The sequence below is a fragment of the Felis catus genome, chromosome D4 (genome assembly GCF_018350175.1).
Source record: "Felis catus isolate Fca126 chromosome D4, F.catus_Fca126_mat1.0, whole genome shotgun sequence".
NCBI lineage: Eukaryota > Metazoa > Chordata > Mammalia > Carnivora > Felidae > Felis > Felis catus.
In genome coordinates this window covers 60,767,683-60,781,417 of record NC_058380.1, presented here as the reverse complement: position 1 = coordinate 60,781,417, position 13,735 = coordinate 60,767,683, and the positions used below count along the sequence as shown (strand labels likewise).

Below are 13,735 nucleotides of genomic sequence, written 5' to 3'. Positions count from 1 at the left end.
CACAAGGCCACTGGGGCACGCCTTCCCCGCCGCAGACCTACACCCCCTTCCTCTGACACCACCTCCTCTGCTCTGAATTCCCTGCCCAAACAGCTGGAGCCCCTTCCAGGGCCAGGAAGCCTCTGGCCCAGGTCAGCCCTCTTGAGGTTGGGTTGCATCTCCAGGGTGGTCAGGAGGCTCTGATGCCTGAAGGGGAGAAGGTATGGACCAAGCTGGGCTTGGCTATAGGGATGGGCCCCAGAGCAAAGCCAGCTCCCCCTGTATCCAGCCTGAAGCTCTGAGGAGCCCCAGAATTCTGAATTCAAACTTGGCCTTCCATATCATTAGGAAGGTACATTTATTATGGGGAGATAGAAACTATTTTATTGGACAGTTTATTTGCTTGTCTGTAACTTAAATATTTAGACATATGGAATGTGGTCCTGCACCGGTACTAACGCTCGGCCCTCCAAACATCACAGGGAGGTCTGGTGTGGGTGTGCTGTTCCTTCACCCTAGCCTTGCTAGACAGCCAGGGTTCAAGTCTCAGCCTTGCCACTCACTAGCCGTGTGGTCCCGGACAAGTCCACTTCCCATAACTCGTATGCTGTATGAGGTCATTGTGGGGATTTCATGAGATAATGCACATAAAGAGCCTGGCACCGCGCCTGGCTCACAGTGAGCATTGGAGAGGGTCGGTTCTCGACACCACGTGTCTAATGTCCCTGCCGGCTGTAACCTGGCATCCCCCCTGCCCCCCTGTTTTTTACAGACTCCACAGCAGTATGAGAGAGAGTACAACAACAAGCGGTCAGGTGTGGGGCCCAGCAAGTTCCACGGGTACGCCTACGACGGCATCTGGGTCATCGCCAAGACGCTGCAGAGGGCCATGGAGACGCTGCATGCCAGCAGCCGGCACCAGCGGATCCAGGATTTCAACTACACAGACCACACACTGGGCAGGATCATCCTCAACGCCATGAATGAGACCAACTTCTTCGGGGTCACGGTCAGTCCCACACTCCAGACTCTGCTTTCCTTGGTGCCGCTTGGAGATGTACGAGGCGAGCGGGGCTGCTGCGTCGCATGCCCTTGGATAGGAGGTCCATTTTCTCTGATCACATAAACAACTTCTTGTGGGTCGTAGGATTGCAGGGCTGCTGAAATGAGGGACAGGTTTGGTGACGCTCTCTGACACGCTGGGAAAATGCTTCTCTGTATTTCGTGGATTACAAAGGGCATAGTGAGTTGACTGCAAGCAGAGCAGTTGCAATTCACCAGGTGGGGGCTGGGGACCGCAAGAGCTCCAGACCCAAAGTCAGGTTCAAATCCTGGGTCTTTCAAGTTACCTGCTCCAAACCATAGAGCTTTCATTTCCAAAATAGAAATAATACTTACCTCACGAGGTAGGTAAAAAGATGAACCATTACAAAGTAAAATCTGCTAGTATTTGTTAAGCAGGCTACTTGCTCTGAGCCTCAAGTTTCTCATCTGGAAGATGGGGATAATAATTTATGTCTTGCATAGAAGTTGTGAAAATAAGCAATGATAATAATTGCTAACATTTCTTTAATGCTTATTATGTACTACTTTGCTAAGCACTTCGTGTAGGTTAGATGCAATAATAAATGTATGCCTAATGCTAGGCACATGGTAGGCTCTCAGTAAATGCTAGAATTGTTAGTGTTAATAATGAGCCCGTTGCATCTATATTCCATCCAGAGGAGGTAGATGCTGTTGTTATCCCGATTAAAGGTGAGGAGGCTGGAGCTCAGAGCACTTAAGCTCTACAGCTAATCAGAGGTAGAGCTGGGATTTGAACCTAGGTCTAGCTCTTAACTGCTGCATTACGCTACCTTCTGGTAATGGCCGTAAGTGGCACTTAGTTAATGCCTCATGATGATGTATTTGTCACTGACTCTGCTCTCAGAAAAGAAGGAAAATTTGCCTAAAGAATAGATAGAAATGGCTAAAATCCTATCTTGTGTTCTAATTTAAAGAGCCATTTAGAGAATCTGTCTCTATCTTGGGATAGAAGAGTGGACAAGATGAGCTGATTGGTATATTTCTTAAATGTTCATATTCCTTTGTGTGTGTTCTCAGGCTTGCTGCCTGTTGGTCTGGTAGGCAGGGCCTGTGCAGGTGCTGAGGGTGTAGACGATGGTGTGAATGCCGAGGTAAATAAGATGGGCTCTCTGTCCTGGAGCCCGCGGTCCAAATGCAGGGGCGAGAGCTGGACACAGATGATAATATGAATTAAAAGGGCTCAGCATCACGGGACAAACTATATGAGCCCAGAGGGGTTTCTGTGACCGTCGATGAAAACTTCAGGGAACATTTCGGAGGAGGTAGCTTCGGTGCCACGCCTTAGACATGCAGAGAGAGGGGGCTGGCAGTCTGGCCAGATGGAGCGTATGGGCGAGGGAGATATGTGTGAGTGTGTGCAGGGACAATCACTTTGTTGGGATAATTGGAAAGGAGGAGGACGAGGCTGGGAAGGTAAGTTGGGGCACTTCTGAAGGAACAAGCTAAGGACGCTGGCCTTTATCTTATACTCCAGTGATTGTCAAAGTGCATCTTGGCCAGCAGCACTCGTGTCCCCTAGGAGCTGGTTGGAAATGCACCTTCTTGAGCCCAACCCTGGACCCGCTGAACCAGAGTCTCGGGTAGGGTCCCGGCCGCTGCGGTTTAACAGACCCCGCAGTGACGCTAACGGCGCTGGAGTTTGAGCGCCGCTGCTCTGGGCGGTGGGCAGCTGCTGAGACTTGCTGAAAAGGAGGATTCCGGAGTAGAGCCACCCTTGACCTGACAGCCCTTGGCCTCTGCTCCCACAGTTCAGAGTAAGGGCTCTGAATAACTATGGGCAGCGCCTGTGTTTATAGTGCATCCTGGATTCAGACGTTAAGCTTGAACAGCTTTCAAAGATTTGGTTTCAAAAAAAAATGTTTTTATCCTCAGACCCTCTTGTACAATCAGTCTTACGTGGTGCTGGTATGTAATACAGATTGGAGAGAAGCACCTCAGTTGAAAGGAGAAGGAGCCCAGGGCCCTGCCTGTTCAGCCTCCCTTCTCGAAGCCCCTGAGCCATCCCCACCCCCACAGAATGGCCCCACCCCAGAGGTCCTCCCTCTGCTGGTGGAAACGCAGACTGAGCCTTAGAGAGGGTGGGACTCACCTGTTCCCACCACGGTGGCAGAGCTGTCACAAAATGTGGGCCCACTGCTTCAGACCATCCTGCCACCATTCGTTTCTTATGTAATAGAGGGAATCCGTAGTCTCTCTAGCCGAACCGGCTGGATAGAGAGCTACAGGATCTAGGAAGCATTCTTCGTCCCTCCTCATCCTGGAACTTGGCGTTTTGACCAGATGCGTGATGTATCTCAGTGGGAGATCATTTATAACTATTTCCAAGTGCTCCCTTTCATCGGAGCCAAACAATACATAATCCCTGCTTAATGGGATTACGCATTCGGTGAGACTATCTGAACACTTGAAACGGTTTGAAAATGAGGTTCTTTTTAATGAGAAATTCCTCGACACATATTTATGCCTGCTCCGGTTTGTGATTCGTAACTCAGTGGATATCAGGACTGAAAGCATTCTTATTTTATCTTTTTTTTTCTCTTAATTTTAGAGAGGGCAGGGCAAAGAGAGAAAGAGAGAATCCCAAGCAGGCTCCACACATAGCGTGGAGCCTGATGCGGGGCTCAATCTCACAAACAGTGAGATCATGACCTGAGCCGAAATCGAGAGTTGGGTGCTCAACCGACTGAGCCACTCAGGTGCCCCTTGGACTGACGGCGCTCTTTAAAATCCTCGAATTCAACCCCCTCATGTTGTAGATGAGTATTTGAATGCCAGAGAGGGAGCTTTCAAAGTCACATGGAGGGATCGCTTCTCGGCCTTTTGGCTAAGATCAAGTGCAAAGTCACATGGAGGGATAGCTTGGCAGAGCCAGGATGGTTGCTCAGATGGCGTTGTCCCAGCCACACCTGGTGGCACCTCCCTTGTCATCATGCACGTCCCCCTTTACTGGAGAAAGGGATTGAGTCGTAAAACGGTCCTGCCCTTTTTTTTTCCCCTTCCTCCCAATCCCTTTTGTCACATATTAGTATGTGCTTCTCACTGGGCTGTAGACAGGTTTCATTAAAATTGTCTTCTGATCAGAGAAGGACACCTTCTGACAAATGAAAAAGTGTCTCTGCGGTCCGAGGAGACCACAGAAGGCCAAGTTCAGCCATAAACAAAGAGTTAGAAAGGAAAGGAATGGGAGGTGGAAATAAATTGAAGCATTTTCTATTTGCTCAAGAGTTTTCATTATAGAGCACACATGGTGTCCATTTTTCCACTCTCAGGCAAGCACTTTATTCTGGGTCACCCTCATTCAGCATGTTTACTGTACGGAAAATCGTTTAAACATATTAAATTAATTACATCTGTGACTCAATTTCAATTGATGCAGTGTGCACACTCTCTTCTGGGAGCCAGGCCTGTGGTTCCTCGTTGGTGTGTTAAAGCACAGACTTCTTCCATGAATCCTAGATCAGGACTCTGGCTTTAGCTTGGGGTCCAGCTTTGTTTCGTCTTCTCAGGAGCTCTCCTCCCCACCACCCTTCTTGGGGAACCCTGGAAAATGGGATTCCGTGTCCCCACCTGCACACCAATAGCCTGGTGGAGGTCCTGCCTGCCTCTGATTCCGAGGGCACTGATCCGATTTTTGGCCGTGTTATTGCCTCTTGCCTTTCTATGGCCTGCAGATCTCAGAATGCTTCCCCACGTGGAAACCCCTCTTCTGCCTGGACAGAAATTCAGGCTAGCCTTGGCCATTCAAGGTATCAAAAGCCCAGAGCATTCTGAGAATCCCAGCTCAGCAGGTTTGGTCTAGGGCAACATTCCTAAACTTCTGTATGTATGACAATCCCCCATGGAGCTTCGTTAAAAATTCAGATTTCCCAGCCCCACCCACGACTTCTGATCCAATGGCTTTGTGGTAGGGCCAAGGAGTTCACATTATTAACAAGAAGTCCCAGTGATTGTCAAATAGTAATGCTGAGAATTGCTTAAGGTATTTTAAATCTGTCAGAGATGTATTTGTTCCTACATTTACTCATTCCTTTAGTAGCCCCTGGGCTGGGAGCTGGAAGCATAGAAAGGAATAATGTGTGGTCTGTCCCTCAAAAACTCCCTGCCCAGTGGGGGATATAGACAAGTAGATGAATAAATTGCTGGTCACTATCCAAGGTCTGCCCAAGGCCCTTGGAGGGAGGATTCCATTCTGCTTACGGCAGTAAAGACCAGGAAGATGTCCTCGGTCTTCCTGCGGTTCAGTAAGTGAAATTCCACGTGTGGATAATTGCAAGGCACCCATGCCATGCGCTCTCACCCTGTGCCATGTGTTGGGTAGTGAGGATACAATGCCAGGCTCCTCTATGCCCAGCTCTGATGGTGATATGTTGTGACTTAACAACTCCTCTAATTAGGTTTTTCTACCAAAGATGCACTAAATTCATTAACCAGCTCATATCCATAACCCTTCAAAACATGCTTGGGGGAGGGCCTGGGTGGCTCAGTCAGTTAAGCATCCGACTTCAGCTTAGGTCATGATCTCATGGTTTGTGGGTTCAACCCTGAATCGGGCTCTGCATTGGCAATGTGGAGTGGAGCCTGTTTGGAATTCTGTCTCTCTCCCTCTCTCTCTCTCTTCCCTTCCCCACTTGCACTTTCTCTCTCTCAAAATAAAGAAATAAACTCTAAAAAAGAAAAAACCATGCTTGGTAACATGTGCTAAGTATTCGGGTAATAACCAAAGCCTTCATTTGCTTTGGGTGATCACTTTTTAATTCTTTACGGTTTCCAGTCTTTTAAAACAAGGATGACATACCAGATCTCAAATGGACAAATCCTTTGGGCACATCACAGTAAGATATGATGGCTCTAATGAGCAGTAGACCCCCTGTAGTAAATATTTTTCTGATTTGTCTCTTAAAATGACACTGTATTTACTTTGTAGTGCCTAGGATGGAGGGTAAATTAATGTAACCTCATTATACCCTATTATGAAAATACAGTACGTGTACAACTTTTCCTGGAAAGTTACTGAGGGTATACACCCCAGGTTTGCATGGGGACTATGAGGCTTCCAAGAGCATTTGGACATAGAGAAATTGAAAGAAGCTCCTGGGGGGAATGTCTTTGATTTCGAGAAGAGGGCCCATTCTTTCTAAACAATTTCCTGTGATTGCCTCCTCACTCCCCGTGGAAGGCCGTAACGTAGAAACGATCCAAAGTTCCTCCAATAATGGCCCCATTCTTCATCCTCTGCTCAGCCTCTCTCAACCAGCTGCAGGTCTGGGCATAACATCTGTTGGGAAGAGATGGGCAGCCTCAGGTTCAGGCGTGTCACCTCTAATGGCTATTATCTCTAATTGATCTCACCAAGGAGGTGCTGAAGAGCAGCAGATGGCGATTTGCAGAGTTTATTGATAGATTTGCTTTTGTTGCTGGTGAACAGGAATCCAGCCTTTGCTGGTGTGTCCCTTAAACTTCAAGTCTTTATGCAAGACTTGTGAAATAAAATTATCTCCACTAAGACTCAAATACTGCCCCTGAGCTCCCCCTGCCAACATTCTACCTGAGAAGAGGGCATTATAGAGTACACTCGGATTGGTTGGAATTCAGCGACTGCAGGTACTTGGAACAGGTAGTTAGGGGAAATCAGTGAGATCCTCGTCCTGGGGGAGTGTGGGCTCTTTCTGTCACACACACTGCTGCCTCGCCCTACTGTGGTGCTGAAGTTGTGCAGTCGATTTTTCACCGGGATAGGAAACTTCATACCACACACACACACACACACACACACACACACACACACACAAATTAAACATCATCATGCTAGAATTGGCCCATCTCTCCTGCCGTCTGATCTTTTGGACTCCTGGTTTTACTCTCTAAGACAAGTTAACCTAGAGGCTTTGCACCAGCCACCCATTTGTGATTTAAATGTGGTATCATCATTTAAGGTTGTTGACTTTGAATGAGTTAAGAAACAGAGCACTAGGAAGCCCATCCAGAAGTAGAGAAAACTCTACCAATCCAGGATTTGCCCTCTTCTGGGACTGGTCATTCCACCAGTCATGACTCCATCCCCTGGACTATCATGATTCTGCCTGTTTCTCGATTTTGTACTCGAGGCTATCAGTAGGAGCTTGTCAGAAGCTCTGCAGCAGTCTCGCTGTGATGTGTCTGCTGCGCGTCCTAAAAAATGGGGCTTGTCCCAGTGACCTCAGCATGCTAGCTCCCAAGGCCACTCAGGCTTTCCTATTTAAGGCCTCCCTTTCATGAGCCTTTCTTGGTTGTTTCCAGGAGCAACAGCCAACCCTCCCAGAACTTCCTCTGCACCCCACCTGTCTCCACCCCATCCCAGAGTCTGGGAGTTCTGGGAGAATTACACTATACATAAACTTAACAGGCCCACCCCTTAAACTCATATAAAATGAATCATTGCCTGGGGCATGGCAGTGATGAACTACAACAGGAAATGCAAATTTGTAAAGTCAAACAAAAGATCACAGTCCATGACTTAGAACTGTGTGACCTCAGGGAAATTAGTTACCTCTCTATACCTCAGTTTCCTCATCTGTGGAGGGAAATAGAACCTACTTCACAGAGTTGATATGATAAGTAATGATGGTGTTTAGCTCCCCCAAACTGCATCATCATTATTACTCTTATTATTACTATTGATATCACGATGGTGACTTTTCAAAGAACAAAGTTTATGTGGCTCTATTCAAGCAATATTCAGAATCAAGTCCAGCAAAACAATCATTCTGTACCTGCTAAGTGCCAGTCTGTTTCACCTATACTATCTCACTTAATTACCTCAATAATAAACAAACCAATTAACTTGTATTAAGATTGTAGTGGTTTAATATCAAAGCAGAGTGGAGTAAACTCTGTAAGCAAGAACACTTTCAAGCTTTCTACCTGCTGCCATTCACTCGGGGGATTTGACACCTTAAAGGCAGAAAGCTTTTGCTCACAGACCCCTCTGCCTTTCTGTTCCTCCCTTTAGTCTGGCTCAAACTCCCATGACCCCAGGAACTACCACTCAGCATTCTACAGCAAATGCTGTTGGTGTTCCAGCCAGATCTCCTGGGATCTCTTTTAGGGCTGTGGTCAGGCCTGCCCGGCCCCAAGCTGTGCAGGTGTCCCTGCTGATGGTTCACACCTCGGGCGATTGGAGCCTCCCAGCCTGGAGGTGCCTGGGACTTACACCCTAGCCCAGCGGCCTGCAGCCACGACTGGCCAGTGTGGTGGAGCCACACTAGTGCCATTCACACTCCACAATTCCCTGCAGGATTAGGCTGAGGCTGGCCCTCACCTGAAACCACCCAGCTTGGCCTATTCTGCCTCCGGTCTCCCTCACAAGTTCCTCCTGAGCACACGTCTTTAAAAACCCACTTGCACACGATTCCCTGTCCCGGGCTCTGCTTCTGGAGCAGATGAAGACACCCATGTATCCTTATGGGAAATTGAAGCATTTTCAACATGGAATTTTTACTGTAACCTAATTGTCATCTCGGCATTAAGTTTAGCAGCCACCTTCCCCCGTCGCCTCCCTCACACCCGGTAGAGGATTCTGGACTCTTCTCCCTTATTTTTTGGCTCCTGCCCCTGCCTGTTGCAGTCAGCCTGTGGAAGAGCCGTACTTGCCTCCTGGGAGGAATTAGCAGCTCCCATGTTTGCAGGGAGCACAGCTTTTCATGCCGCGGGTGCCACACTCTGCACCTAACACTTTACACCTGTAGATGCTCTTAACCACTGCTAAACTTGAGTTCACTTTGTTGGGTGGAATCCACACATGATTGAGAAATTGAGTCACACTCTCCCCACTCTGCTGCCTTCCGGGCTTCTGCAAACTAAAAAGGCTTTTTCGGCCCAATAAATAATCAGAACTGACAGGCGAAGTATTAACAGAATCTATAGTTGTCGTATCTGCTAATAGGGATCCCCAAATTCTTGCCGTGATGGCTGGCATCATTGTTGCACACACGTCGGGGAAATCTCCCCGGCATGTATTGTTGGGCTGGGCTGGGGGCCCCTACTACGTCCTTCCTGAGGCAGGAGAGAAACCCACCCTCTACCCCCCCCTCCCCAGTCTCTCCCATCGGCATCTCTCCGGAGCTCAAGTCCTAGGGCCTGAGGCGTGAGGTCAGGTCGCTGATGGTCAGGAGCATGGCTCAGTAATAAACAACTACAATAATAATAACCAGTGTGTGACTGCCCTGTGCACAGAGTACATTCATAGTCTCTATCTCCTTCGCTTCTCCGTGCAATTACATTTATTAACATAATGCTAATAATAGCTATTAATTAATGAGCTCCTACTGCTTTGCAGGCAGCATCCTAAGTACCGTACCCACGTTATTGAATGTGATGCTCAGAAGAGCCACCGGGTGGGGGATGGGTAACTGCAAGTGTCCCAAAACCTCCTCCCAGTGAGCTGCATCCAGCTCTCTCACCTATGTCCCATCTCTGCCCACGTGTCACCTTGTCAGTGACGCCTCCTCGACACCCTATTTAAAATCGCAGCTCCCACCCCCTCATTCTGCCTCTCAACGATAACCCCCACAGATCGTGCCACCTTTAAGACTTAGAGCTGGGTGCCTGGGACATAGTAGGTGCCTGATAAATAATTGTTTAATGAATGAGGGATTTAGATCATTAATGACCATGTCATAGACTTTTTTAAAAACAGGTTGAGCAGGGGCGCCTGGGTGGCGCAGTCGGTTAAGCGTCCGACTTCAGCCAGGTCACGATCTCGCGGTCCGTGAGTTCGAGCCCCGCGTCGGGCTCTGGGCTGATGGCTCAGAGCCTGGAGCCTGTTTCCGATTCTGTGTCTCCCTCTCTCTCTGCCCCTCCCCCGTTCATGCTCTGTCTCTCTCTGTCCCAAACATAAATAAACATTGAAAAAAAAATTTTTTAAAAAATAAAAAAAAAACAAAACAGGTTGAGCAAAGATAAATGCTGTACCCGGCGTCCTACAGGTAGCAAGTGACAAGAGTTTATTCAAAGCTGCCGAATACGGCTGGCTCAGAAGCCCATGTTCTTCACCATTTAGGTGTTCCGTTAATTCAGCCAGCATTCCCAGCACCTCCTATAAGCCAGAGCTGGGCCGGGCAGGAGGAGTAATATGGAAGGTTTGTTCCCAAGGAATTCGCCGTCCTAACAACCTTGTGACGTGCGTGGGAGGGGAGCAGGAACCACTCTCCCCAGGTTAACAGTGGAGGACGTCCCGGGCTCCCCTCCTGCACTGGGTTATTCATGTGTCCATCTGCCCCTTCCCAGTGGACGGGGAGCCTGTGAGCCCCTTGCCTGGGACTGGGGCCCAAAATTCTCTCTGTACTTCTGGTGCCTTGTATAGTACAGGCTCTTAGTCCTTAAAACGCGTTTGTTGATTGAATGCATGAGGAAATTGTAGCTCAGCGCGGCAGAGAGGCTCTGCAGGGCTCCCACGGTGTTCACAGCGAGCCTAGCTCAGAACCACATCCTAGGTCCTCTGATTCTAAATGCAGGTGTCTCCAAATCTTGTGTTCCTAAGCACCGCTTGGCTGCCCTCCCCCTGTTTCTTTAAACACAATTACAAATGACTGCAGATAACGTACAGCACAGGAAAGAAACCTACTCCTTCTGCTGTCAGATAAATTTGAAAGATCAAAATAATGTGGTTTAGCAATTTGTTTCAATTGATGCCTAGCCTTCCAAAGCTTGCAGGTTTGACTTCCTCAAGTCAGGGAAAAAATAGCTATTTCCTTATGAAAAAGCAGTGTGGGGGAGTGTACCGTCTTACGAGAGCTTCAACGGAAGCCCTGTGCACAGACGCTGTCCAGGTCTCTGTGAGAAACAGATAAAAGAAGGAGCCAGTGACAAGGTAATCACAGGGACAATTACTATAATGATAAATGTCATGATAATAGGAATGGCTGTAGTTTTGAACGCTCCCTATATGCTGGGTGCTATGCTAAGCTCTTAAATGCATTATCTCATTTGAATTGTCTCTCTAAAACTCCGTATTTGAACTCCTCACCCAGAGCACCTCAGAATGCGACCTTATTTGGAAATAGGGTCATTTAGATGTAATTAGTTAAGACGAGGTCCTACTGGAGTGGCATGATCCCATACAGCTAGTGTCCTCATGAAAAGGGGAAAATGGGGGACCGACATGCACACAGGGAGACCACCACATGCAGAAGGAGGCAGACAGCGGGTGATGCTTCTACAGGCCGAGGACACCAGTGATCACCAGCAAAACGCCAGCAGGTGGGAGAGAGAGGTTATGGAACTGACTCTCCCCCACAGCCCCCAGAAGGAACCAGCCCTGCCGCTACCTTGATCTTGGCCTTTTAGCCTCCAGAACCGTGAGCCATTAAATTTTTATTGTTTAAGCTGCCCCGTCTGTGATATTTTGTTACGGCAGTCCTAGCAAACTAATGCAGCCCCACAGGATGGAGACTGCTGTTACCAGCGTTTGGTAGGTGAGAAAACTCAGAGGTTAAATGATTTACCCGGGGTGGGACACAGGACACGGGCCAACACTCACGGTTAACCATTATTCTACACCCATACAAGCTATCTTCCATTAGGGGGCAAAAGGGTCCCAGCCAGAGAAGGACAGAGATGAAAGGAAGCAGGGAGACTGGCATTTCTCACGACCCACTCCTCCAGGTGAGGAATGCGGGGCCCTAGTAAAATGCAAGGCTGAAGCCAGGACCCTGACTCCTCATCTCTAGGGGGCAGCGCCCCTGCCACCCCGCTTCTACCCCTCCCCACCCCCCAGGCCCCCAGGGAGAAAGTTCTGCGCCTCTTGGTTTGGCCAGCCAGTCCTGGAAGCAGCTCCCTACATTTAACTCACTTCTTTCCTGACTGGAGGAGTGGGGGTATTTACAACCCCGTGCTCCTTCTTCTCATTCACATATTTAAAAATAACATACACGTGTCCTTTTCAGATTACAAAAATAATATGTGATCAGAAAGAAAATGTAAATGGTACAGACAAGCACCAAAAAGAAAATCAAAGTCACCCGTAACTTCATTCAGACAGGCCCAGCTCAAGCACCACACTTCACCCTCAGCTGTGATCTTTTTTTTTTTTTTAATTCTTTTATAACTATTTGCTTTGGTCCCTCACGTTATAAAGCTTTTTCTGCAGCAGCAGTTCTCTGTCATTTTAGCCCCATCTTTCTTTTTTTATGGTGATAAAATATACGTAAATTTACCATTTTAACCATTTGTAAGTGCAGTGTTCTGTGCTATGAACCATATTCACAGCATTGTGCAAACTGTCACCGCCTTCCGTCTCTCCAGAACTCCTCATCTTCCCGGACTGCAGCTCTGTACCTATCGAACACTAACTCCCCATTAGGTGCCATCATTTTAAAGCTATTATTTATTATGATAAAGCTGATTTTATTTGTTTATTATTTATATTGAAAATTGTTTGTAAAGAACTGTATAAGTAGTTTGGTAACTAAGTTTAGAGAGAAATTTATATGGTATTGGCAAGCTACTGCTAACCAAATAGCAATTAGCCGACACACAGAAACTTGAAAATGTACAATTTTAGGGGCACCTGGGTGGCTCAGTCAGTTAAGCATCCTACTTCGGCTCAGGTCATGATCCCACGGTTTGAGTGGGGTTCGAGCCCAAGTCGGGTTCTGTGCTGACCACTCAGAGCCTGGAACCCACTTCAGATTCTGTGCCTTCCTCTCTCTCTGCCTCTCTCATTCTCTCTCAAAAATAAGTAAACATTAAAAGAAAAAGAATGTACGTCTTAGGGGCGCCTGGGTGGCTGGCTAGTTAGGCGTCCGACTCTTGGTTTTGGCTCAGATCATAATCTCATGGCACTGATAGCAAAGAGCCTGCTTGGTATTCTCTCTCTCTCTCTCTCTCTCTCTCTCTCTCTGCCCCTCCCTTACTCATGGGCATACACTCTCTCCCTTTCTCTCAAAATAAATAAATAGACCTTTAAAAAAAAGAATGTACATTTTAAAATGTTGAGAATATAGCAAGCAACATTTTTAAAGTAAACAATACAGTTGAATATTAGCGATCCCCACTGTTGAGAAAATACTCCGGTAAAGATAGACCCAGATCCTGTGCGAAAACCATACGTGAAGAGCCCCGTAATGTACCACATGCATTTCTCACTGCCAGAATACCCCCTCAGTGTGTGTCAAGGTATGTTAGCCTGTGCACTTGCTAAGGAGGAGGGAAGCCTTCTGCCGTCAGGAGAGGGCAGCTGACATAAACTTCAGCTGACAAGACACACAGCTTTAAACACTGATGGATGCCGGCTCCCCTTGTGTGCGCTCGTGAAGCAGAGGAGACTCACACACACTCAGATGTGACACCGAGTGAGGCTAGCCCTGTGTCAGGGGGCGGAGGCAGCTGGGAAGATCCATTTTCTCGTGGAATTGCAACACCCTCCCCACCCCTTTTCTTTCTCAATGGAATAGAAGCCTTCTAGAACTCTTGTTTAAACAGTAATTGGCAGGGCACCTGGGTGGCGCAGTCGGTTAAGCGTCCGACTTCAGCCAGGTCATGATCTCCGGGAGTTCGAGCCCGCGTCGGGCTCTGGGCTGATGGCTCAGAGCCTGGAGCCTGTTTCCGATTCTGTGTCTCCCTCTCTCTCTGCCCCTCCCCCGTTCATGCTCTGTCTCTCTCTGTCCCAAAAATAAACGTTGAAAAAAAAAAA

General features: G+C 47.9%; 1 protein-coding gene across 1 annotated transcript in view; it reads left to right on the top strand.

Moving 5' to 3' along the window:
- The window catches only part of GABBR2 (gamma-aminobutyric acid type B receptor subunit 2), a 352,196-nt gene that overhangs the window by 210,698 nt on the left and 127,763 nt on the right, over positions 1–13,735 (top strand). The window contains exon 7 of the mRNA XM_045042557.1: positions 752–988. Coding sequence (XP_044898492.1) covers positions 752–988 — 237 coding nt within the window. The remainder of the gene's footprint in view (positions 1–751; positions 989–13,735) is intronic.